Raw genomic sequence first — 25,074 nt, forward strand, 5'->3', positions numbered from 1 at the left:
AAGAACGGTCACGGCTCAAGTAAAATAACTCGAGAATTTCCATAGAAGCTTCAAATACGCTACCCAGCTATAGATCTGTTGATGCAAGTGAATCCCATCCGTCCATCTCAACCCCACCGATCCACACCTTTCGAATCCTCCTCGTAGCCGTGATGTCTTGCAATGGATCCCCTTCGACCAATACCATGTCTGCTCTCCGCCCAAGCGAGATCTCGCCCCGGTCTCCCAGCCCAAACACCATGGCCGGAACAACCGTAGCTGCCCTAAGTGCGTCGAGGTTCGACAGCCCTGCGCGTACGAGCAGCTCCATCTCCTCGTGAAGGCTCTCCCCGATCGGTATGGGCACATGGGATATCTGGTTCGCCTCCGTTCCGGCACAGATGCGCACCCCGGCGTCGTACAGCCTTTTCACGTTGGTGAGCGCGTAGTCGAAGCTGAAATCCCCCACATCGTCCCTTGCCTCTTGGAGCAGCAGGGGAACCATGTCTCGTGCCATACAAAGTGTAGGGATGCATGCTATGTTGCGCGCGGCGAGGCCCTCGGCCATGTCGGTGTCTATGAGGCCGTCGATGGGCACGAGAGTGATGACATCAAATCCCGCCTGAAGAGCCCGGGAGTACCCGACCTTTTGAAACGAGTGTGCGACGGCCACCTTGCCATGGGCATGTGCTGCATGAACAAGAGCGATGAGCGTTGGGCCGTCTATCCCAGGTAGATCGACGAGCACCTTGATGTAGTCAGACTTGTCCGGACCGTCCATGACAGAGGCAACCCACGTTTCGGCCGCTGCGGGGACTCGCACAACTTCAGTCTCCCGCCGCGGATGAATCTGCGCTCCATCTGTGGCCTGCGCAGTGGCAATGGGGCCCGATGCAAGGTAGGTAGGCAGTCCGACCTCGGCATGAGACTCTTCTCGCATAGCCTGGATCTCGGCCTTGGTGCTGCTCATGTCGAAGACTGTGCCGATGCCGTAAGAGGCAAATATGGGGAGGTCCATGTTCGTCGCTGCAGTGTCAACATTGGCGTCAATGAAGGCTGGGAGGAGCGTGCAGCCTCTCCCGTCAATCACAGTGTCGACGCTGGCGAGATCCCTGGCTCCCGCCTCGATGCTGACAATGTCGCCAGGGCTGGCACGGAAAGTGACATTAGCCGCAGTATCAACCTTGCGGCCGTTGAAGATGGGGACATCGGTGATGGTGTGAATGGTCATGGTTGGTATCGCGACCGACTTGCTGCAGGTTCCAGTTCAGCAAAGTGAGAAGTAGAAGGGGAGTGTGTATGGCAAGTTTTTATTTATCAGATGATACTCGTTTTAGTAGAAGAAAGAAAATGACGCAGTGATATCGCCCCTTTTGAACCTCAGGCTTGTGTTCGGAATTAACTAGAGAATTGCCAATTGTTTCGTCATACTAAGGACATCACCAGCCTTGGGAGAGGGCGGGGTAGCGACAACGGGCTTGGGTCGGACAGTACTCTATTCAGGATAAAAGGAGCTCTAAATTTATGCGATATTGTCTCCGTAGCTTGTGTAGATTACTATGTCGCGTTCCGGATGCCGCGCTATGTTAAGATGCAGTTTCAATGTCTATACTGCAACATCCTCGAGCGCTGCTGCCTTACTTCAAGGACGACTTCATGACCATAGACTACATAGGTAGCACTCGGGGCCCCGAGATGTAGTACTCGGCTTTGAATCAAGCCCCGAGCGGTGAAGCCATTGCTCCAGGCTTCTAACTTGATAACAGGCATTTGGGCAAGACATTGTGACTCACCCTCCACTAAGGACATGCCCTCCCTGCAACCACATATGCTGTGATTGGGCTGCACTCATAACTCAGCGGGAACGGACTTTATGTGTTCTTTTGTTGAAACAAGTTGAAGTTCTACTGTAGTTCGCGTTAAAGCAGGAAATAGTTGTTGTTGGTGATTAAACGCCTAATAAGTTGTTCGTAGACGTGAGAGAGTTGCGCTGTGCTATAGTATCTACATTCCAGCCAATAGCAGATTGCTTTTCACAGACAGAAACTCTCCGCCTGATCTACATGGGCTCTGTGCTTTCTTCCACGCTTCGCCCTGCGGGTATTGGCTTTCCTATTATTACTCTACTTCATCAACTCTTCCCTCATCCACCCCCGATTTTTAATGACTGACCGCAGTTTGTCTTTGCTCCTGCTCCTGTGGAACTTATCGAATCACCGCCAATTTCGTCTCGCCTCCACCAGTGTGCGTCTGAGAATTGAAGCTACCAGCTGTGAAGGATTTCAGCTCGCTGCCGCTATTAGACAGCTAGCTCTCCGCAACGAATCTCATAACAATATCCACCAGCCTCTTTCTCGTCCTCCTCCTGCTAAAGGCCTCTCCATGATCTAGTTCTTGAAGCCACAGTACATCAAGCCCGTCCCCTTTCCATACTCCATTCTCCCAGGTCCCAGTATCAGGAGGCCAGTAATCTGCGCCCGTCAGATAGGCCCCAATTACTTTCGTGTCCACGATGACGTCCTTGCCGGCTAGCACAACAGCTACGTGATGGCCCTGGACATCTTCCTTCCATAATGCATTATCAGACCAGATGAAACGTCGGAATAGCGTATGCGCGACGCCCATGTCCTTGGAGCCGAAGTAGGAGAGTAGGTATTCGCTTGGAAGGGTCGGCTTCCGCCAGAGCTGAAGTGTCGAGGTCAGCGGAGACGGTCAGCAATTATGCAGGGGAAACATTACAAAGTTGTATGCTAGGTCGGGGAGATGCAGCAGAAATGACACAGGATCGACAAACAGAATTGGCCCGATCTTGCCTGCGATCCGTGGCGTGTGGAGGAGATGCGTAGCCACAACGCTTCCGTAGCTTCAGATGAAGTCAACATGCCGCATTGGCCAAGACACAGAACCAGAGAATACAAGGGGGCGACTCACGAGTGAGACACTAGTACAAACCTTTCCCATCCATGTTCCTTGAGAATGCAATGAACCTCATCGCACATCTCATCCTTCAACAGAGCCTCAGCTGTTATCCTAGAGCTGATTGGCAAAATCTCTATAGCGATGATGCCCACCTGCCCATCGGACAAGTCCTCGCCATCTATGGTATTGAGGTCGGCCAAGAATGGTATGTACGGGTAGAGTCCAACACCGATACCGTGTATGAACAGGACAGGGAGCCTGGTTCTGGAGGTGTGCGGCCGGTACCAGTATGTGAGAGTTCTCGCAGGCGAACGATAGGTAGAGAACAGAGTGAGCAGGCGTGTGGGGAAGACTGCGAGAAATCGAAATAACGACGTGCGGTAGAAGGAGAAGGAATAGTAGCGCAAATAGATAGACGCTAACGTATCGACAATAAACACACACTATAGAAATAAGTTAGTAGGCCCCTATGGATGGTACCGTGGGCGAGAGGTTCATTGCAGAGCCCACCATGAAATCTTACCAGGTACCATGTCAAGCTCCGATGCAGCATCTCGACCTTATCAAGTGTCAATCTAAGACTCTGCGCGTTCCCGAGGCCAGGCTCCAGCTTCCTCCCGAGTAATTTCTCCATCTCTTCAACATACTCTTCCAGTTCCTCGTCGTATGCCGGATCAGGCTCGCCGGAGTGCAGGAACGCCCACCGGAAGAAGTCTTTGACATTCTCCCGCTTGATCTCTGCTGTCGGCGCGTCCCTGAACCATCTTTTCAGGTACCGTTCCGGATCTGGAATGTTTATGTGGCAGCGCCAGAACAACCTCCGGCGATCGTCACGGCCGCCAGCGGGGTGTGCCACGACTGCCTGGAGGTAGGTTCTGCGCGGGAGGTAGACGAGAAGGTAGAAGACTGCCTCGAGAGCGAGCCAGATCTCTAGTACACGTGGGATATGGAACGGAAGATGGAGGAGCCAGCTGACTAGCGAATAGAGCACGCTAAGGGGTGCGACGAGGTGCAGGACAAGTATACATGTTCGAATGAAGACGTAGTCCCAGGCGGATATACCTATCATGGCGAAGGCAAGCGTACAACCACTATGGTAGAAGCTTGAGGTCCGTGTAGATTGGTTACTCAGTGAGTCGTGAAATCGCCCGGAAAGAAACTTCGTGGGATGATGGTGTTAATATCAGTCATGTATCCATTTAAAAAGAATTGGGCGTTTGAATTTCTGTTGAGCACAGCACCGTTGTTGGTTTGATTTGTTGAGCTGAGCATTGTTACCTACCGACTTGCGCTGCCTGTGACCGCTTATCTCCGAAAATCGCACAAAACTTGACATGTGAAAAAACACACCTGCAGGGACGAACGACCATGACGTTAGTTATAAACTAGTGTCATGTCGATGGCTGAGGTTTATTTATCCAATTAGCTGACTTGATTTCGGGAGTGACACAGGAGGTTAGGCCACCGTCCCGTACTAAAACCTCGTTATGCGCAATAAGAAAGATATCAGTTTTAAAAGCTCTTTAAGAGCTTATTGAAAGTAATAAGATTACTATTCCCATAGGGCTAGCTGTACCTCATAAGGTAAGACTTATTAAATTAGCAGCATGGTAGGCAATAAGGGAAGCACCACTAACTAAAGTGGCGCGCTATGCTGATCATCATCTTCAACGGATTTGCAGTCTTCTTTCCCAGAAACTCGAACATATACAACTTTCTCACAGCGTACACCGGAATCCCCATTTTTGTGGTGCTCTTCATTGGATAGAAGGTTGTCCGACGCACGAAATGGCTGCCACCCCAGGAGCGGGACCTTTTGACAGGAAAGGCGGAGATTGATGCCCTGGATGAGATATGGGAGGATGACAACCCCAAGAACATTTGGCAGAAGATCTGGAACTGGATTGCGTAGATGAATCGCAGCAGGTTAGATAAGTAGGAGAATCCTTCAACTTAAATCAAGTACGGCACTCCAGATCTATCTGCCCTCAGGTCTTTCTCAAACTAGGCTTATCCACTCCAAGTCTCGACCCTCGTTCATCGCTTCTCCATCCATGATTCCATGGACGTATGCTTGTCCGATATACTGATAAGCAACGCCACCTCCATGTCCCTCGACCTGGCGTAGTACGAATGGCATATTGCCTCCGGCAAGGATGCAAATGGCGTCCCCTACTTGTATATCCCGATTGCCAATCCCAATCATGCCTGTATGCGTACAAAGCCCCCTCTTGTAGCTGGTGACGCCAATAATCTCAGTCGATAACCACTCTAGCTTATTGTTTACCATATTCTCGTCGTAGTCGCTTGACGTTAGTCTTCGGAATACGCCCTGGTCCTTGCACAAATCGCCCCTGATTGTGCGCCAGCAGGCTTCCCTATATCCTCCTCCACGAGGGTACTCGGTGTTGGGTCTATCTTGCCACTCAGAAAACATATCCTGAACCTTCTCAGGAGTGTCTAAATGACAACCCACTGCCGCAATGTGATCCAAAAGCAAGCCTTGTAAGTCCAAGACCGCATCAGAGGACGAGACCCTGGTTGCAACTTTGACTTTTCCTGATGCCCTATAGTATAAGTGAGACCTGAACGTGGCAACCGCACTGTTGTACAGCCTCTCGTCGAAGTTGGCACACCAGTCTGGAACCCAAGTTGGCAGAGTAGGAGATCTGTTGTCTTCATCAAGCCTCAGTAAGCTCTCAAGCTTCCCCGACTCTTCAATAAGCGAGCGCATTGTAAGCTTGAACACTTCCTCATGTGGCAAAGAATAGTTTGCCGCGATCTTAGTTCCGAATCCGAGATAGGCATACACTCTATCCCTCGCGTCAGACACCTGTCGAGCTCTAAATAGGTTTAAGACATGGCCCAGGGCTAATTTCTTCTTGCCGATGCGCTCCCGTGCAGCCCACAGGCCTTGTAGCTGGATCAAAGACGAGTATAGGTCACCAGTCCGTTTACAGCAGCGTTGGTGAGTGAGGGAGTTGTAATATGCCTGCATGAACTGTGAGAACGGCAGCTGGATCGTCCCGCACACGACCATAGCATTTTCCGGAAGAAGCGCTTCCTGCACAGTCCAAGCCCGATGCCACCAAGGCAACTTCATCAAGCAAGACAAACCTGGGATGCCCTGGTCTGCCAGCTCCCTGTTTCCTCCCTCGTGACCACTGTCATAGTGATTGTTGGCGGCCATCGCCTTGAGCAACGCAAAGGCCGCTGTCGCTGTTTTGCGGGGAATCTGGTTCGCCTTCGCGATTGGTCCATCGGAAAAGTCTCCCAGCCAGAGTATCGCTCTCCTGGTACGCGAGTAGATCTTGCTCATTAGGTTGACCTGATGTGATTTCTCGATATCATTTTCCTGGTTGATGCACAAAGCATCCACCCAGAGGCGTCGTCCGCGTCTTGCATAGCGTAATCTCCGAAGAACATGGTACAAATTGACCGTCACGCTCTTTCTCCTCCCGTCTACCTCGATGGAACGACAATCAAGGGGATCTCCCCAAGTATAGGACAGCGCCTCGTATTTGGGGCCGTCGTCGAGCAGTGCTGTATGAAGCGCACAGCGGATGGGGTCTTTGCGGTTTCCGGGAAGGAGATGCAATATCCGTATCTGGTGGCTCTTCAAGTCAAGTTGTCGGTATGGCAACGGACTGGGTACCTCGTCCAGCAGCTTCCGTACTCGTTTAGAGGCAATGGGAGAGGGCGTCTCGTTGACGCGATGTCTTTTCCGGGCCTGGGCCCGAGTTTGTGGCATCGCAATCGAATGGGTATTATGACTCGGGACTTTTGCTTTGATCTCAAGTCATGACGAAGGTGGTCAAGATAAGAACAAGTTGAGGAGGGAATAAAATGCCAGCGTGGCTGTGCTGGCCAAGCCTCCTCCTGATTCTGCCTTGGCGTTTCGCCTGCCCATGCAAACGTGGCTGGGGTTGAAACATGACATATAATTGGACAACAACTTGCCTTGAAAACTGCATTGCCAGTGACTACAGGTTAAGCGACTTATTATAATCCGGAGTTCGGTCATGATGCATGCAAAATTGGGCAGAACACAAGATCCTTGTCTACCGTACACTCCTATTCAAAGTCATGTCTAGGTAGGTAGCTATGTAAGAACCGTTGGCCTCTGTGGAAGACACCCATGAACAAAAGCGTGACCTTGCGATTAGCGGCATTAGCCCCCAGGCTAATGAAAAAGGAGGGTATTCCTGGAAATGTTCCTCGCGTAATCCTATGCCTTGTTTTTAGAACTCGGAGCCTTTTTTTTTTTTTGCATCTTCAACAACTGTAATCTCAGCATCCTCCTTTGAAATCTTTGGCTCGGCCTCTTCGAGCATAGGATCACATTAGTATGTTCGAAACTTTCGGGCGGGCGGCATTGCTTCAAACTATTTATTTAGAGGTATTAGCACAATAACGCTTAACGAAGACGGTTTAGGGGAAAGAGTACAAAAACTAACTATTTAGTTAATCATCTCTAGGGTTCGGCCATTTAAATCGGGCAGAAAAGCAAATATACACGCTGCTCTAATTACGCAAGCTAGGAACCAGATACATGCATATCGTGGACCCCAGTTCAGCGAGTCCAGGTTGATAAGGTACAGCGCGGTGAATGATACAAGCGTTCCCCGTGGGGAAGTGGATCAATCGCGCTAGGGGCACTGCCTCCGATGGGATCAACACTGACGAGGAGGATAGCACACGGTCGTCAAAAAACGTGAGAGACCAAACCAACCCTCTGCAGCTTTAGGGCAAGATAGACTAAGTCTAAGGCCTAAGACCTTTAAGAAAAATATCATAAGTATTTAAATAGTATTAAAGTAATTACATTATTATTCTACTTATTTATCTCTTATTTTGTTTATATTTAGACTAAAAACGTTTCTCCGATCTTAACTAACGCGAACGTCTTAGTGTCTTTAGTTTTTTTACGACCCCGTGGATAGTCGTGGTCGGCGCATTGGATCCGATGCTTCGGCGCCGTATGACCGAAGAGGTATGAGTGGCCCGCTCAAGAGCAATCGGTGGTAATGCTCCGGGCGCTGGCATGCAGGCCCTTCGTGCACATTGGATGAAAATTGGACAAGGGATAAAAGAATACTTGTATCTAGAGGGCTTGAGCAGTTCCTGGTTCCCAAACACGCCATAGGATTCAAGCCCCCACCGTTTCGTCAACATGGAAAGGCTCACCGCTTCAACTATCTGGCCTTTTGTGGCTGTTTGTGTTCTATGTTGGATATTGACTACCTTAATACGGCCATTCGTGTCTCCTCTAAGGCGTGTCCCGGGACCACTTCTTGCAAGGTACACAAGGCTATGGCTTTTCAATGAGACCTACCGTAGTACCTTTCCCAAGACAAACACGGAGCTTCACAAAAAATACGGTCAAATCCACTTTCTGGCATTTTATCGCTCCTCTAACTCATTGCCAGGCCCCATTGTTCGGATCGCGCCGAATGAGTACAGCATCGATGACCCAGCCGCAGTAAAGCTTATCTACGGAAGTGGCAAGGGCTTCTTCAAGGTGAGTATACATCTGAAAAGCATTTATAAGAATGGACGAAGGTACAGACTGACAATTTTCTTTCGTAGTCCCCGTGGTACCAAGCGAGCGGGAATCCATATAGCACGACGACAAACATCTTCAGCGAGCCTAACCCGCATCTCCACGCCGCAGCGAGACGAAAGATAGCCTCAGCCTATTCTATGACGAGCTTGGTTCAAGTAGAACCGTTTGTTGACGAGTGTACCGCCCTGTTTATACAGAAGATGGACGAATTCGCCTCGTCCGGAGCTTCAGTCGACATTGCTCACTGGATGCAATGCTTTGCCTTTGATGTCATCGGACAAATGACGGTAAGTTGTTGAATAATTCATAAATATTCAAGGCTAAAAGCAAGGCGTCGCAGGTTGGGGAGCGGTTCGGCTTTCTAGACTCTGGTAACGATGTTCAGGGGGTCATGGCATCACTCTCAGACTACCTTGACTACTGTGCCAGAGTCGGCATATTCTCAGAGTGGCACAAGACGCTTTACAATCGCTTGAAGCAGTCCAAGAAACTCACAGGAGTCTTAAACGTTCGGAAGTTTGCAGTAACTCAACTTCAGGCAAAGTACGGCAAACTTGAGTCCGACGAAGAGAAAGCAGATCCAAAGAAGCCGACCGATTTCATAACCAAGTTCCTGCGGATCCACAACCAGGAACCGAGCAAGATTACCAAAGATGACATATCTACTGTTTGTGTCATGAATGTTGGTGCTGGCTCAGATACAACTTCGATTGCTTTCACTGCTGCACTGTTCTACCTGGTCAAATATCCAAGAGTCCTTGGGCGACTACGCGAGGAGATTAGGGACTTTGAAGCCCGGGGATTGATATCTGATCCCATCTCTTTTTCTGAAGCCCAGAAGATGCCTTATACGCAAGCTGTCATCAAAGAGGCTCTGAGGATGCACCCCGCAACGGGACTGATACTTGGGCGGGTTGTGCCACCGGCTGGCGCAACATTAGCGGGACAGTTCTTTCCTCCAGGTGTATGTATTCCTTTTTCTTCTCTATTTCACACGTTCTAAGTACTAACTAGAGCCAGACCATTGTGGGCATCAATTCTTGGGTTGCTCACGCCAACCAAGAAGTTTTCGGCCCTGACGTGGACGTATTTCGTCCAGAAAGATGGCTAGAGGAAGAAGACGTAGTCAAGAAACGCGATGCATACTTTATGGTAGTCAGTTTAACTCCCCTTATCTTCTTAACTGAACCAGTCCAAGCTCACAACTACCTCTCAGTTTGGTCAAGGTTCACGGACTTGCATCGGAAAGAACATCAGTATCATGGAGCTTTGCAAGGTACTTCCGCAAGTTGTCCGTCACTTTGACTTTGTGCCAGACACATCATCTGGGAAGCCGGAATGCAGGACGGAAAATGTGTGGTTTGTGAAGATCAGGGGCTTTCATTGCAAGATCCGTAAGGTAGCTGCGGTTTAGAGGGTTCCAAATACGTATCAGCTGCAAGAATACTATCCAATCGCCATCTCCTGTGTTCCAGTTCATCAACGACATGATAGTCATACTTCGTGGGAGAACGAGTCTGAGATTTCCATGAGTTGGTCCATGAAATCTTTGTCCGTCGTGACGTTGAAAAAGTCAAAGTTGGTAAGCAGATTCCAATCTTCGGTGGCATGCTGCTGTACCGACATCCTGTATACAAATAAGAAGCTTTTCACAAGATAGGCTCTGCATCCTCATGTTTACATACCTGAAGTCGTCGCTAATCGGTTCGGGAAGGTCGCTGAGGCTCTGCAGTGGCTCGGTGCAAGAATCATGACTTTGGTCATCGTTGTCGCTATAAAGTCTTAGCCTTTCTAGCTCAAAAAGGGTCTCCGGAAGGAGGTGCTTTGGGCAGCCATGGGCGCCGATAGCCTTCAGAATAGAGATGCATCCTCTCACATGATCCTGGTGATCTTCAGCGGGGAACAGAGCTGACGCAACAGGGATGACTTGAAGCACGGCCAAGGCAAGGAAGAAGTCGAATAGTACCAAACTAGAAATGGATGCCTGGTTCACCATTTCGTCCAGGATGTGAATGGAAGTTGTGGCAGCAGACACGCAAGTTTTCGACAGATCGTCAAAATACTCCCGCTTGTCGATGTCAACCAACTCACTGCCACGCAAAAGGCGACATAGTAAAAATGGCCTCGTGACAAGCATCACTGTGCTCCAGTATCGAAGATGCAGCAGCGCGACGCATCGTCGATACCGAGGTGACACTGGCGGTGCCTGGTCAAGATGCGGCGGTAGATCTTGGAGCCATTTCTTAAGGGACTTCAAAGAGTCGTCGACGTGGCATCAGCTCAAGCCCTGGCCTTGCTATATGGGTCCATTATACAGTTTGTGTCGGATCTCTGTTGTGAGTTGGGCAAGGCTGACGCAACATCCAAGATAATCGTGAGGAGTAAAGGACCCGGGACTAACAATCTATGAGCATGTCAGTATTTTGATATTTCATCTCTCCTCTGTTATCTACTTACTTGTTCAGAAGGTAGAGGGGGCTGCCAATGGCAGACTTCCGATGATCCCGACATGCATGGTTTTCCCATCTGGAGAGAAATATCATGGTCAAAAAGAAACAAGGTCCACCATAGACGCCGCGCATATGCTTTAGATACAAGACTGTCTAAAGGCGAGTACTTGTCTAGGTGCAGGCCAAGTGAGACGGCGATGCGAGCCGCAGTTCCAATTTGCAAGTATGCCGAATTGAGGTATCCATTGGACTGCAGAGCCAATGCCTGTACCGTTGTTAAAGTCCTGATACGAATGAGCTTTTAAGCGATCCAGGCACTCACCAGCAGGACGAGCGCCCTGGTACTATCAAGATCCGCTTCGTCAGTAACTCTAGACGCGTAAAGCGTCGCCGACTCTAATGAGGTGTACGCCAGCTGCGAATGGGATAACTCGTCGGATGCCGGCATCCCTGATACGCAAAGTGCCACCAGGCTGTGAAGTGAGCAAAGCCAAGAGTTAGAACGTAGACTTTCGGGGTCCGAGTACGTGTTCTCAAGACGCAGGTAAAAAGTCCTCTGAGGATAAAAGCCAGTACATGGAGTGCACCTCCTCAAAATACCGTGTGGGCCACTGTCGACACAGACTACGGGCTAGGAATAAAAACCAGACGACGAACGATTCCTAACCTCAGAATACGTCTAGGGAGATTATAAATTACTAGACGAAAAACATAAGAATCTTTCCAGGACATAATTCTAGACTCTAGATTCTTGCCAACCTCTACTCCAATGATCACCGCTAATATAGATTGCGCTGTCAGACATAAGTGTTTACACTGGTTAAAACAAGTGTTTAGGTTTCCATCCGAGCAAAGTGCTTCGACTAGGACGGATAGGCACGAGAAGAGTCTTTCTTCGCATAAATTCATAGATGAAGCAATCAGTCTTATAACTCTAGTTCTCTTCTTTCATTTCCATATCGTCATGTCTCATAATAGGCGCTTTGGATTGTGCAAATCTCTCCACCATTGCCAGCTTTCATCTCGCCACTCCCGTCAGGACTGCTGCTCCTCCTATCTCAATTCCATCACCATCCTCACCCGGTCCACCAAGATCAACCCAGTCCTGAAACTCTTCAACCTCCGTGTATATCTCAGATGTCTTGTTATACCCCTCCATCGACTCGGGGGTCCGAAGTCGCATGTCATAGTGGTCCTCCCTGGAATACCCCCGTGCTGCCGACGTCCCAGTGCGCGAGTCCGTTCTCGAATCATTGGTCTTCCATCGGGGAAACTGATGTTTGAGAATCTGCAGCGTGTCCTTCTTCATCTGCTCGATGATGCCTTCAGCCACTTCCTCGCGGCGATTTACGGCCTCGATTCCGTCATCCTCGTAGACTTTGGGGAGCTGCCACTTCATGTATAGGTTCATGTGTGGTGCTTGGAGCTGAAAGTCGCTGTTGTTCTGGTCCTGGAAATAGTAGTGGCAGAGACAGCACGTGGGCTTGCTGGTGCCGATGAACATGGAGTTGTTCCAGAAGTCGACCGGCTGCGTCTTGTTCTGCTGGACTAGGTCGGAGTGAAGATAAACCTCGCAGTGGATCCTGGACCTGAAGCTAAAGGATGACAACTGCTCGCGAATCACTTCGTCCAGGCGATAGCGTTGGAGATCGGCAATGTAGGCATCGTATTCAGATGAGTCGAGGTCGGAAAAGGCGGCACGAACGACTTCGGCTGGCGAAGTCAGTGATCTGGGGAGAGATACACGTCCTAGGCCAGGTGAGGGGAGGTAGTCGACAGTGAAGTTCTGGAAAAGGCCGGGCCATTTCATAGGGGCGTCGGATATGATCTCGGACGCCCGTCGATATGACTGGAGGCGGCCGAGGTAGTGGCGAAGTTCACACCAAGAGCGGGATTGAACAACGTCGTCCTCGTTGGCATATTTCTCGATCATCTGCTCGGTGGCTGAGTCCGTTTTACTATGATGTATGGCCTTGATGAGGATTTCGCAGTTACGGAGAACTGGAATTGTACCCGCCTTGTTAGCATGCAGGTGTCAAACGGAGGAGATTGAGCAAGGCTGACATCTGTTCTTAGCATCCGCCGAAGCTGAAATATCGCGAGGAAACTCTCCCTTGGCCGCCAAGCATTTGAGCCGTCCGATGATTTCCGAGTCTTGAGCAGTCAGCTACGGATCTCGGTACGGCCAGGGAGTACGAACCTGGGGGTTCTCCCCGACGCTTGCAGTCCTCGATACAATTTTGGAGTGCAGAGGCGAGACTCATCAAGTATAGCTTCAACCTCGGAAAGTTAAACTCCAGGATGCGGCCCAAGACGTACTTCTTGAGCGGCTTCGGGTTCAACCTTTTCGGGTTCTGCCCAACTGTCTCAAGCAATTCGATTAGGAAGCCCCTCACCCTTTCAAACTCCCCTGGCTTCCTGTTGTTCGAGGTAAAGCGGTAGTTGGGGCCCTGGGGTCCGGCCAGAACGGTCAACGCCGTGACGGTGTCGCCGCCTTTCTGTATGTCGCAGACCTGCGCCAGTTTGCAGAGGAATTTCTCGTATTCAGTGAGGCGAGAGTCAGGGTCAGTTTGACCGGATGAGTAAGAAGCGGGGCCCTTTGCTTTGCAGGCTTCGTTAGCTGCCACGAGCAGGATGCAGAGGCTGACGAGACGAAGATGCGTCTCTTGTTTGAGGGGCACGGGGATACGAGGGCTTGTCGACGGGTCCATATTGGTGCACAGCAAGGAAACAGGTTTTGACCTAGAATGCGGCGCAGACCAGATAGTCGGTCTGAAGTATGGGGTGGGTTGCTTTCAAGTTATGAGTTTGGCCCTGAACACTCTACTGTCATGGAATAACAAGCCTGGTTCAGTTGATCATGAGAGCGACTAAACTCGAGCTGTGGGATTTTGACACGGAGTGCAGGTGCCTTTATCACGGAGATGGACAGCCTGACCCCGCCGCATATCTATGCGGGAGGCCTACCACACCCAGCATTCCCCGCCATCTATTGGCACCTTTGAGCCAATGCGCAGCCCCTACCCAATTACGGCCTCTTGTTTCTTGCAAGGCAGGCTGCAATACGGCTGACGGCTGAATGTAGGCCCAACCATGAGCTGAGTTTCAAGCCCGGGGCGCACTGGAGGGGTTCTAGCTGGCCAGTTGACGGCACCGGACGGGTCGCGTCTTGGAAGGTGGTCAACGTGGCACCCGCAGAGAGCTCGGGACGACTTGGAAGCCTAAATCCTTGCTTTCAACAAGCAAGCAAAAGTGCAGATCATTGTTGCGTAGGCGAAGCGCACCAACGGCGAGTCTTGAAGTCTACTATTAAATACCGAGATGCTTCATGCCAAAAGTACCTTGGGCTACCAGGACACCCATGTCCCCTTAAGGCGACAGCGAAGGTCAAGATCCTACCTGACTGTAAACTCCTGGTCGACTCGAATCTGCCCCTGACTAACCGCCACGCTCTTGTCCCCCGGCCTTGCCTGTACCGTCGCCAGCTTAACATCACTCCTACTGCTCTTCTTGTCGTCCGATAATGGTGAATCCTCGCAGCATTTAAAGACCTGGAGATCTGTTTCCCCGCTTGACTTGTCTACTTTATTTATGAATAGATCCGGGCTATCCTAGGCCCCGCTCGAGTTTTCTGTCTTGCAGGCAGTCAGTCGGCTAATGTTGCCGAGACCAACCACCTCGCTAGCTTCCGGGGTGCTGGCCGAACTGTGGACGGAGTACCATCCGGGATTGTTGTTTTGTGCCGGCGGCCCTGTCCATACATATTTCAACAGAGCATCATAGTCATGAAGAGTTGCTATGATTTCAAAAGGGAACGAACTTCCTCATCGCAGGGAGCACTGCTGAGCCATTCCATCGCGAAAGCTTGAGTCAAATGTCTACCCAACCTATAATCGAACTATTTCACCATGATCAACCCGCCCGGTGCATTTCCGCATATTTTCGACCTGTTTTTTCTCTCATATATTCTAAGATCCTGAAGGATCGAAGCAGGTTAGGCTGCCGGATGTATGATGCCCTGCTATAGACATCCATGTTCATAAAGTACTCTTCACAGACTTCCTCAGCATTTGGGAAGAGGAAGTCAGGAGCATGATTAAACCATCCACAGCGGGTATGCGCTTTAAACACCTGGTTTTAGACTAGAGGCGTTGAAAACTCCAAGGAGTGTCCTTCTAGCCACTCCTTGAGTGCGTCCATGGAAAAATTCTTAGATACCCAACCCTCTCCTTCGCTCAACCTATGGTACGTAAGAAGCTCGGTCTGAATCGAGGCCCAGAGGAGGCCCATTCGTGGACCATTGCATGGGAGCTTGAGCTAGTAATTGTGAATTCTTTGATCGAATTCAATGTCGCACGAGTCAACATCCGAGGACTTGCCCAAGACTGAAACTGGTGTCCCTAGTGGACTCATGGAGCTTCTTTGTTGAGGACTGCTTGGTTTTTGACGCTTTTCCGCTACAGCAAGGGCTAAAACTTGAATGAGATAACTCTATCCCGTTCGGTAGTTTTCACTCTAAGCTTCAATAATATCCCCCGGGATAGCCTTTATGAGCTTAAGCGGAGATAAGGTCGTATAATAATATTGCCTATTATCAGGGGAGGTTCTATGACGATAGTCTAGTAATATGGGTTAGCTATGATTTAAACTCGTCCCCTTTCAGGCCTAATATATATAAGCCTAGAGCGACTTCGAGATAGGCCTTTATACTTATTAAATGCCTTTTTAGCTTTTTGTGATCAAGCGCCTTACTTTGGCTATTATGCTAGGTGGTGGCGTCGGATATACTCGCTGCAGGTCGTTTTCTTCTAGCGAGAGCACCTATGATGGCGTCCTTATCCTCTTTCACTATGCGCTTACCAACGCTCCAAAGTCGGAATCGCGGTGGATACTCAGAGCACCTGCAATTGAAATACAATATCATCAGTTGAGTTATAAGCAACGGGTGGCATTGGGGGCCAAAGGGTGGTAGGACACATACGCCGCATGGAAGGAGTAATGGGTTCTCATGAACTCGACCACCTGATCCAGGGTTGACGAGCGCTCGTTTCTTCCGTCTCTGCCCCTGTAGAGCTCGACAATGACTGGTTTGAGGTGGTTCCATCGCTCTTCGTGAGAACAGGAAAGGAACTTGTCTTCATCTGATTGCGGAAGTAATCCCGCTGGGATGGGGTCCATGACGTGGTAGGTAAAGAAATAAGAGTGATGGGATAGAGAAAGAAGATGGTTTTGGTAATTGAAATGCGCAAACAACGAGGAGTTAGCTGTCACGGAAGATTGTAAAGAAACAAGGCTTTATAGCGAAATTTCCTCTAACGCCCGCTGCCTCGTTTCCCCTCAATTTGGCATAAAATCTAGGCGAACCACCTCAGCCCAGGCACCTGAGCGCCTCTGTCTTAGAGAAATGCATGGGCCTGAGTGAACAAAACGCCACAGTCCAATCAAAGTCCTCCAACATGGGCGCTCCGTCTTCCCTCGCAGCCCACAGGCATTCGAGACAACAGTGGCAGACGCAAACGGCAACCTCCAAGAAAGCCCCAGTGGACCCGAACAAAACGTTATGGACCAGTCAGAGAGGAGAATCTCATCACTGGCGAATCAGGACACTAGCTAAACTTGGACTCGCAGCCGCGGTGAGGCTTCCGCGCAGGTGTATCGGTGGTTAGGGATCGACATAACGTGTCTAGATGGCAGGGTGCATGACAACCAATGATATCCTCCTGGGGTACTAAACAAAACATCACCGACCAATCACGAAAGCCAATCTCATTTCAGCCAAATCAAGGTCCAAGTCAGACTCGGACTCGAAGCCACCGTGAGGCTTCTTCTAGGATAAGGTGACCAGATACCGCCCCGACCGACACAATTGTCTGCATGACCGATTACCGACACAGAATCCAATTAGGTTCTCCAGGGGCCTCGAATAAAACTTCGCTGGCTAATGAATAGGCTTTGCTGACCAACACCTGGGCAGGGTGGATCACGATGCCTTGCTGCTGCTACGATTTTCGGTTCATTTCACAATGGCAACCCCTGTTTGACTCTGAGCTTGACCTAGTTTGAATGCCTCTATGCGGCTGCCGACTATTTCTAGATGCCCGGGTTGTTGGCTGCTTACTCTCGGCAATGACGCCTAAGCAGAGGGGATTTAATTTCACTTGTCAATTCTGGAGTTTATGTACTCTATCGACCGTCTATAAATATCTAGTCTTTCACCTTATCATGGCTTGTCTTGCGCCTGTCTCTTTTCTGTTACCATCAAGCTTGTCTCAAGCATAAGAACCTCCAACTCATACTTCTCCCTTGGCGATACCACCCTATTGCCGCCGATATATATACACCTTTAACAGCCTTCCCGATTTTTAAAGCGCCTTTTTAAATAAGGTTTAGCTTACTACCTAAGCTCTTCTCCATCACAATGCCCAACCTATATGTTCACTGATCCCATTTCTATCCATGGTGGCCATTCCTCTTATGAACCATCAGGCTAACTTCACTGGCCAGCATCGATACAGAGACCTACAGCATTGTTGCTCGAAGTGGTTCCCCTAGGCCTCCACCAGCTAAGGACAATGCGGATTCTTCATTGGTTTGTATTTCTGACCCCGGGGAACCTTCTTTCAAGGGGGAGGAGAAGAAGAGAATACAAAACCAGGTCTTATTTGGCGTTGGCGCACACTTTGGATCTGGCGGATCCAAGCCGGTCTCAGGTTGACACAACTTTCATCTTCTCGTGAGCATTTTCCGACGCTTTCTATTGTATTCATACCCTCTTGGTTGGGCGTTGGACTCGTAGACATTAGGCGCCAACCTCAGGATAAGGATAGGGATTTAGGCATTATCACACATGACGATAGTCTATCTAGCCCTCGACCTCTCGGCGACGCCTTGTTAGTCTCTCCAACGTATATTTGTTCTCTTGGACTGTATGTTGGTCCAATAGGTGATCCTGTACGACTGGCCAGTAAAGGGAAGTCTTTCAGTGAAAAGAATTTAGCAGGTTCACTGGGCCGAAGACCAGATTATGACAAGTGCGACATGGCGAAGGTTATTCCACAACAAAGGACGCACAAGATGTCCCTCCGCATAAGTTATCTTATGTCCAAGCTCTAAATAAGGACTCTAAATAGAGTTACGTACACATAGCTAGATATGTTGTTGGTCTGAGGAGCCTATTAGTTAGTTTCTAGAAACTCAAATGACAACACCATGGGGTTGATTTCACAGGATGTCTTATTGCAATAGCTAGTCTGACTGCATCGTGATAATTCCAAAATTTGACATACGGCAGATATCGCGCGGCAGGTCTGGTTGCACCTGAGGAAAGCTAGGCATCTAAAATGCCTCAAACTCCCTCCCATCCACCATCTACAGGTCGAGGTCGAGCTCGAGCTCGACGTCGCCATTATCATGGCCATCATGGCCATCATCGTCGCCATACCACCATTCAAGCAAGTAAACCAGAGGGTTGACGGGGACCCAGTCGGGCATATACTCGCCCCAGCCCCAGTAGTTACCCATCCCCATGGGGTGATCAGCACACATGCGGACCATGTCAGGGGTGACACCCTCGGGGAGGTCGGCGGGGTCCCATTCCATAACACCAAGTCGGCCGCACTTTTCTTTGGCGCCCGGATGATGGTCTGCCAGCGCGGCGCTGGCGAAGATGGGAACGAGCAGATTCTGGACCTTCATCGTGAGAGCTTTGCTGTGTTGGTGAGCTATATCGCGGGAGTACGTAAGTAGCTGGTCTTACCGGGTCTGGAAGATCTCGCGATAGTTAGGCGAGAAAGGTAAATGCACAAGACAGCAAAACAGATAAGATTCTGATAGTTTGCGCTTTGAAAGGTGTCAAGATAATGCGTGAAGGAGGCAGTCGGGCGAGATTTGAGTGGGTGTCTCACTATATATGTCACATGGTGCACAGCTCGCAACGTGTCGTCAACAAAAAGCAGGCATGAGGTGCGCTCGTAAAAGGACGCTGGTGCCTAGTAAGCGCTGAGACAAAATCTGTTGGTGGCTTGTCGCGTCCTTTAACCGAGGTGTGTTCTGGTCCCCAATGCGGACAAGGAGCGTTCTAGACAGCAGGGATCACTTTGCTGTGCCGCAAATATGGTAGCCAGTGACTCATTCATGCTGGATCAAGATCAGATAAAGCCAGATTGCTGGAACTGATCCCGAATAAATGGGAAACATCAACAGTAAGTCCGGGTATCAGGATGGAGCATTGAACCACCGATGCTGTGTGAAGCTCTGCGCATAGTGACGTCGACAGAGCACGAGATGCCACAAGAAGCAAGTTACTCAAGGCTAAGAAACAGAACGCGCCAGTTAGCTAGTTGCGCGGGTTGTAATTCCTCTTTATAGGTTACTTTTTAATACTTCATATTACAAAAAAAAATCGAAATATCTTAAAGGTATATTGTTTCTAGGGTTATGTAGCTTCTGGATATTTCTTATTTCTAGGGTAGTTGGCTTATCACATGAGGGCACAGCCTAGTGGCGCAGGCGGTTCCAAAGACCCAATATAATGAGCCAACTATCAGAGCAGTCTGACCAACAAACATAATCCTCTGTTATCGCATCGCTAGAATCGCAAAGCACGACAATTCTAATCCCAGGCCCTTGAGATGGCAGAGGTCTTTGGAATAGTGACCGGTGCCATCGGCCTTGCGGGTCTCTTCCAGCAATGCATAGAATGCTTCGAGTACGTGCAGTTGGGTCGACATTTCGCCCCAAGGAAGATTTGAAATGCCTTACCGAAGAGGACCTGCAACCCGAGTTCCGTAGCCTCCGCGCTAGATGGACCAATGTTGCTCGTCGTCCCAGTCAGAAAAAAGTCAACTTCGCTAAAAAGGCCTCATGGGCGCTCTACGATGCAAAGAACTTTGAGAAGTTGATTGAGCAGATATCGGGGTTTTTGGACGACCTAGAGAGCCTCTTCCCTGCTGAAGAGCTTAATCGTCGTCGTCTTGTCAAGCTGGAGATTGAGGATATCGCCGACGAGGAGAGTCTGACAGTCTTGCATCAGACTGCAGTTGAGACCGACTCTCTCCTGGCGGATGTTGTCAAGGAGAAGGCCAAAGTCACCAACGCGAGAAACTCCGTGAAAGTTATTAGTAGCGGTGAGGGCGCCAAAGTTAGATTGGGAAACGATTGGAGCACTGCTGCTCTGAGCGCCGCAATCGAGGATCGAACCCACAATGAGGCAGATTCCGTATTTGCCAAGGGCTCGTCTACAGTTCACGTTGGAAACAGATATGGTTGATAGACAGTATAAGAAACCGATGTTGCCTGAAGAAATTGGGTACCCTGGAGAGCAATAACTACCTGGTGTCACAGACTTCTTGCCTTCAAAGCTGAGCGTTCCGCTTCTTTCGGCTAGATCTTGAACGAGTCTCCTGTCGCCCACTTCCTCCAACATTCCATCAGAGGTTTCGATTCGGAAAGTAACTCATTCCGTATCAAAGTTTTGAGGCGGTGCCCGAAGTAGACGCTTCAAATCGCCTACAGTGGTGTTGCTCTCGTACGTGAGCTTGACTGCGTCGGCTGCCTCCCCTACTTGCACATGTCAGCCCTGACAGAAAATGGTGCTCTTCCAAGGCCATACTCACCATTTACAAGACGAATAGGTAGTTCCATAACGGTTTCCGTTAAACTTCTTCCAAGGCCGGACATGGTAGTGATTGTAGACACTCCCATTCGCCGGTCAAGTGTCAAGTGTGTTTCTCTCTCTTCAGACGAGGGTATGTCAGAGCCTGACTGACTTCATAAATGTTAATCTGACAATTGGAGGCCTCTCACTCCAGAGCCTGATGAGATACAAGGTGGTGCGCCTCTGCTAAAAGCCTCGGACAGCCTGGCCAGTCGTCTTTCTTAATTCCGCAGTCATTCCGCGAACCTCTTTGCTGGACGCCTGCCAGATCACAGCCTGATTTGCTGCATGTCAGCTTAAAACCCGCTGCGACTCGCCTGATGAACAGCAGCCTGTGAGCTCGTCGATTGGACTTGACAGGAAAGCTTGCGGTTTCGGCCATTTCAGCCCTTTTCTCCCGCTAACTGCCGCGACTCTCATTTTTCCGTTGCTTGATCTCCTTTGCAGTTGTTCCATGTGATTCCCATTTATTCTCCACGGCCCTGTAACATCACAGCCTGATTCAGTACAAGTGACTTGCGACTTGCTGCGCCTCCACTACCAACCAGCTGAAACATGTTTGCCCAACCACATTCAGTAGCCAAGGCTTGAAATATCAGCTCTCATCAACGTGGATCACTGCGCCGCTCCAATAAGCGTATGTGCTTGGTTCTCTAGCCGCCCGCGCTTGAGCTTTCAGTTAGTGGGCTGGTCAACCCCATAATGTTGCATTGGATCTGACCTACGCCCTCTCACACCTCGGATCTCATTCTTTCTCCCCGCAATTCTCAACACTACATCAACTTTCAACGTTTCATCTTCTCTTTGCCTACTCGGGGAGTCTCTGTGTCTTCACCACTCACACACGAAAGTCCGCGGACAAAGGCATCAGAATTAAACTAACATTCCTTGGAGGATCCTGGCAGGGTCCTCGCTCTGTAGGGGTCTCTCTCGGTCACGTTACCTTCCCCTTCGAGCTTTTCCACTACCTATCATTTATCATCCGCTCTATGGGCCGTGTCCACGATGGCAAAGAACAGCGTCAAGGAATTGTCCGCGTCTGAACGCTCGCAGGTTCACGTTGGCGATAACTACATCTTGAGCCCGGAAGACAACAAATGCATGATTGACCTGCGAGGCACCGATCCACGCCGGGATAAAGATCGCATTGAAGAACTCAAAGGCGGCTTACTGGCAAAACCCTGCGACTGGGTCTTTGCCGATGCGTGCTTCGCTCAATGGCGGAATCCCCAGAGCAACCGTCTCCTCTGGATCAAAGCAGACTCTGGAAAGGGTAAAACCATGCTGCTGTGCAGCATCATCAACTGGCTTCAGACTAACGAAGAGGCGACGTTGGCGTACTTCTTCTGTCAGAAGTCGGATGAGAATCTAAGTTCCTCCGCTGCAGTTCTGCGGGGGCTTGTCTACATGTTGGCCAGAGAGCACGGCACCGTTCGAGAACTTGTGCAGGACGAGTACAAGAACGCGGGAAGGAGTTTGTTCTGGGATCACAATGCCTGGTACGCGCTAAAGGAAATTCTTAGCAAGGCTCTCCACCAGGAAGGCTTAGGGGACATCGTCATCATTGTCGACGCTCTCGATGAATGCATGATTGGCATCCATCAGCTTCTGAATCTCGTCGCCAAATTCTCCTCTGAGACGCCACGGGTGAAATGGATCGTCTCAAGCCGGAACGAATCAGACATCGAACAACATTTCGACGAGTTTATGGAGGATCCTATCTTACGCATTGAGCTCGGTGCCAGCTCCGAGGCAGCCAGTTTTCGCACCTATCTGCAGTCCAAGGTCGATGAACTGGCAGAGGCCCAGTGTTACGACAAAGATACAAAGATGGCCGTCAAACTTCATCTGGAACGAAACGCCAACGCCAATCTTCACTGGGTGACACTCGCGTGTCAGACACTGGAGCGAGCTGGAATGGACCAGGCGATCGACACAGTGCATCAATTTCCTCCGGGCCTAGATAACTTGTATCTTCACTTATTACGCCAGGTCCCTGAGTCTTTTGGCAACACGTCATGTCTAAAAGTACTTTCTTTTGCAGCAGTTGTCAGCCGTCCGGTCTCACTAGCAGAGTTTTCATGTTTGGCTGGCATTGAGGAAAACGAGACGGCGCAGGTTGTGGGCATTTGTCATGCGTTTCTTACTCTACAGCACGAAACTATCTACTTTATTCATCAGTCGGCCAAGGACTTTCTCCTATCCCCGTCAGCTCCAATCAAGGTCGAACCCACGCACCGCGAGATCATCGAGAGGTCATTACAGGCTATGACCTCAACACTGGAACGCGACATTTACAAATTGCAGCGGCCAGGTGTCTCAATCGAAGAATTTGACGTCCCTCAGCCAGACCCGCTTGCTGCAGTCCGCTACAGCTGCATCTTTTGGACCGATCATCTAATCTCATTAGCTTCAGAAAATCGTGAAGCCATATCAGACCTCATCGCCGACGGAGGTCCGGTTGATCTCTTTCTGAGACAGAGCTTCCTCAACTGGGTCGAGGCCCTTTCTCTTTTGAATAGTTTTCCGTCTGGTGTCCGTTCAATTGCAAGATTATCATCACTATTGGAAGTAAGTGTTCGAGTTCACCGAGTATCGAAATTCATCCACTAACATGACTAGGGACGGCAAGATGTCACCAAGCCAATTCTGCTATCCAAACTTGTAGAGGATGCACTCCGATTTATGAGATTTCATCAAGTAGGGATTGAGAACTACCCGCTTCAGGTGTACTCCTCTGCCCTCATCTTCAGCCCCAGCAAGAGTCTCATTAGGCAGATATTCCAGAATGAGGAGCCAAGAGATATACTTCTGAAACCGCATACTGGAGAATATTGGAGTTCAGTTTTCTCGGCTTTCGAGGGCCACGATACCGATGTTATGGCCATGTCCTCAAGCAGCGGCCCCAAAGGAACAGTTGTGGCCTCAGCATCAACCGACGGGACCATAAAGGTCTGGGATGCAACTACGGGAGAGTGCTTCCATACTCTGATCATTCCCTGCGAGCACAAATTCCCGTTTAGCATCTTCAGCAACCCCAGCCTGGAGAGTATGCTCTTATCCTTCCCGGAGGGCAGTTCCGACAAACTCCTCTCAGCCTCGGGCTCGACAGTTTCCATCTGGAATCTCATTACGGGCCGACAAGAAGGAGTGTTGGAACACCCGTCCGAGGTCTCGGTTGTGGCCCTGTCTTTTTACAATGGTACTACAACCGAGTGTGTCACATTATCTACCGACTGGACCATCACTGTCTGGAATTTGGAGGCGCGCAAGGCTATCAAGAAAATGGTCATTGGATCAGAAGCCACGCATAAGGTCGCACTGGGGCCCCTTTCCTTTGCAAAGTTTGCATGTGGCGGCCGCGGAAAAGGTCGAATTCTCATTCAACCTCGCTCATCAGGTTTCTTCCTCCTAGGGGTTGGACCCTTGGCGGTCTGGGAACTGGAGACGGGCAAATGTCTTCGGGTATTCGAGGACGATAGCACCATGGCCGGCACATATCCTCGCGACCAGTCGAGGATTGCAGATTCTGGGTCTAACATAGCGTTCTCGCCCAACGGAAAACTGGTGGCCACGAGTGGCACGACTGGCCGTGTCAGAGTCTGGAGCGTCGATACCGGAGAGTGCATTCACACTTTGGCACTAAAAGATGGGCTGTTCAGCCAATCTGACCTGCCTTATATCTCTTTCTCTGGCGATTTGGCACCGATTAGTCTTGCATTCACCAGGACATCTGCCCAGCTGATCTGGATAGGCTGGTGGTCATCTCATGGTTCGCTAGGGGTTTACAATGTTGATACTGGCAAATGTCTACCCGTGCTTCACGTTGCGGGTTCTTTCCGTTCGACTTTGCGCGTGTTGGAAAGCTCAAACAACATTGCTATTGCCGACTCTCAGATGATCAACATTATTGACCCGTTTTCTGAGGGGAGTGATATGCCCGACAGTACAGCAGCCAACCAGCATGTGCTAATATCAAAGAACGAAAGATATGTGGCATATTTCACCCGGGGTAATACTCTCCAAGTTCATGATCTGAGTGTACCAACACTTCTCAGAGATAATACGTTAAGCGGCCGCTCAGACTCCATGTACTTCGACGACTCGCAACTGTGGACGGTTTCCTTCAATCCTTTTAGCGGAAATGACGATTTGCCATGTCAATACTTGCCTGGCCTCTTGGAACCTGGGCCGATACCTCGACACAAGTACCAGATTGAGGGAAGTTGGATTCTCAGAGATTCAGAAAAGCACCTATGGCTTCCTTCCAGATATCGCCCTTCAAGCAAGGGTGTGGCGCACCGGAACCAGGATGTCCGGGGATCAACGTTGGTCGTGCGCTGGGATCCGAGCAACGTCTACTATTTGAGGTTTTCAAATGGCTCAGAAGATGAGAGTCGGCCTTAGATGCTTACTAGGGAAGTTGCCAGTGGCAGCCTGTGATATACCTGAGGTTTACATCTAAGAGGCTAATGGTTTACAAAGTTTCTCCTTAAAAGATGCCC

General features: G+C 50.0%; 10 protein-coding genes across 10 annotated transcripts; 3 read left to right on the plus strand and 7 right to left on the minus strand.

Annotated features, from left to right (window-relative positions):
* Positions 1–67: 67 nt before the first annotated feature.
* MRS44_005319 (uncharacterized protein) lies at positions 68–1,210 on the minus strand (the record flags this gene model as incomplete). Its single annotated transcript, XM_065622550.1, has 1 exon — positions 68–1,210. One exon carries the CDS (start codon positions 1,208–1,210, stop codon positions 68–70), a length of 1,143 nt encoding a protein of 380 aa, XP_065478622.1.
* Positions 1,211–2,286: 1,076 nt separating this feature from the next.
* MRS44_005320 (uncharacterized protein) lies at positions 2,287–3,967 on the minus strand (the record flags this gene model as incomplete). Its single annotated transcript, XM_065622551.1, has 4 exons — positions 2,287–2,664; positions 2,719–2,842; positions 2,932–3,341; positions 3,422–3,967. The coding sequence occupies 4 exons, from the start codon at positions 3,965–3,967 to the stop codon at positions 2,287–2,289; spliced, it is 1,458 nt and encodes a 485-aa protein (XP_065478623.1).
* Positions 3,968–4,897: 930 nt separating this feature from the next.
* Positions 4,898–6,649, minus strand: MRS44_005321 (uncharacterized protein; the record flags this gene model as incomplete). Its single annotated transcript, XM_046275445.2, has 1 exon — positions 4,898–6,649. One exon carries the CDS (start codon positions 6,647–6,649, stop codon positions 4,898–4,900), a length of 1,752 nt encoding a protein of 583 aa, XP_046135519.2.
* Positions 6,650–8,071: 1,422 nt separating this feature from the next.
* On the plus strand, positions 8,072–9,878 carry MRS44_005322 (uncharacterized protein; the record flags this gene model as incomplete). The annotated part of the gene is made up of 6 exons (XM_065622552.1): positions 8,072–8,126; positions 8,328–8,419; positions 8,488–8,751; positions 8,805–9,428; positions 9,485–9,619; positions 9,663–9,878. 6 exons carry the CDS (start codon positions 8,072–8,074, stop codon positions 9,876–9,878), a joined length of 1,386 nt encoding a protein of 461 aa, XP_065478624.1.
* Positions 9,879–9,958: 80 nt separating this feature from the next.
* On the minus strand, positions 9,959–11,362 carry MRS44_005323 (uncharacterized protein; the record flags this gene model as incomplete). Its single annotated transcript, XM_065622553.1, has 5 exons — positions 9,959–10,091; positions 10,150–10,715; positions 10,821–10,868; positions 10,922–11,179; positions 11,237–11,362. 5 exons carry the CDS (start codon positions 11,360–11,362, stop codon positions 9,959–9,961), a joined length of 1,131 nt encoding a protein of 376 aa, XP_065478625.1.
* A 570-nt stretch (positions 11,363–11,932) lies between these two features.
* On the minus strand, positions 11,933–13,625 carry MRS44_005324 (uncharacterized protein; the record flags this gene model as incomplete). The annotated part of the gene is made up of 3 exons (XM_046275444.2): positions 11,933–12,915; positions 12,979–13,068; positions 13,115–13,625. 3 exons carry the CDS (start codon positions 13,623–13,625, stop codon positions 11,933–11,935), a joined length of 1,584 nt encoding a protein of 527 aa, XP_046135516.2.
* Positions 13,626–15,679: 2,054 nt separating this feature from the next.
* Positions 15,680–16,092, minus strand: MRS44_005325 (uncharacterized protein; the record flags this gene model as incomplete). Its single annotated transcript, XM_046283904.2, has 2 exons — positions 15,680–15,815; positions 15,896–16,092. The coding sequence occupies 2 exons, from the start codon at positions 16,090–16,092 to the stop codon at positions 15,680–15,682; spliced, it is 333 nt and encodes a 110-aa protein (XP_046135515.2).
* Positions 16,093–18,282: 2,190 nt separating this feature from the next.
* On the minus strand, positions 18,283–18,609 carry MRS44_005326 (uncharacterized protein; the record flags this gene model as incomplete). The annotated part of the gene is made up of 1 exon (XM_065622554.1): positions 18,283–18,609. One exon carries the CDS (start codon positions 18,607–18,609, stop codon positions 18,283–18,285), a length of 327 nt encoding a protein of 108 aa, XP_065478626.1.
* A 994-nt stretch (positions 18,610–19,603) lies between these two features.
* Positions 19,604–20,182, plus strand: MRS44_005327 (uncharacterized protein; the record flags this gene model as incomplete). Its single annotated transcript, XM_046278009.2, has 1 exon — positions 19,604–20,182. The coding sequence occupies one exon, from the start codon at positions 19,604–19,606 to the stop codon at positions 20,180–20,182; it is 579 nt and encodes a 192-aa protein (XP_046123873.2).
* Positions 20,183–21,574: 1,392 nt separating this feature from the next.
* MRS44_005328 (uncharacterized protein) lies at positions 21,575–24,976 on the plus strand (the record flags this gene model as incomplete). Its single annotated transcript, XM_046268584.2, has 2 exons — positions 21,575–23,140; positions 23,192–24,976. The coding sequence occupies 2 exons, from the start codon at positions 21,575–21,577 to the stop codon at positions 24,974–24,976; spliced, it is 3,351 nt and encodes a 1,116-aa protein (XP_046123872.2).
* Between the last annotated feature and the right edge of the window lie 98 nt (positions 24,977–25,074).

This window comes from Fusarium solani, assembly GCF_023522795.1.
Source record: "Fusarium solani strain SB1 chromosome Unknown bctg00000002, whole genome shotgun sequence".
Taxonomy (NCBI): domain Eukaryota; kingdom Fungi; phylum Ascomycota; class Sordariomycetes; order Hypocreales; family Nectriaceae; genus Fusarium; species Fusarium solani.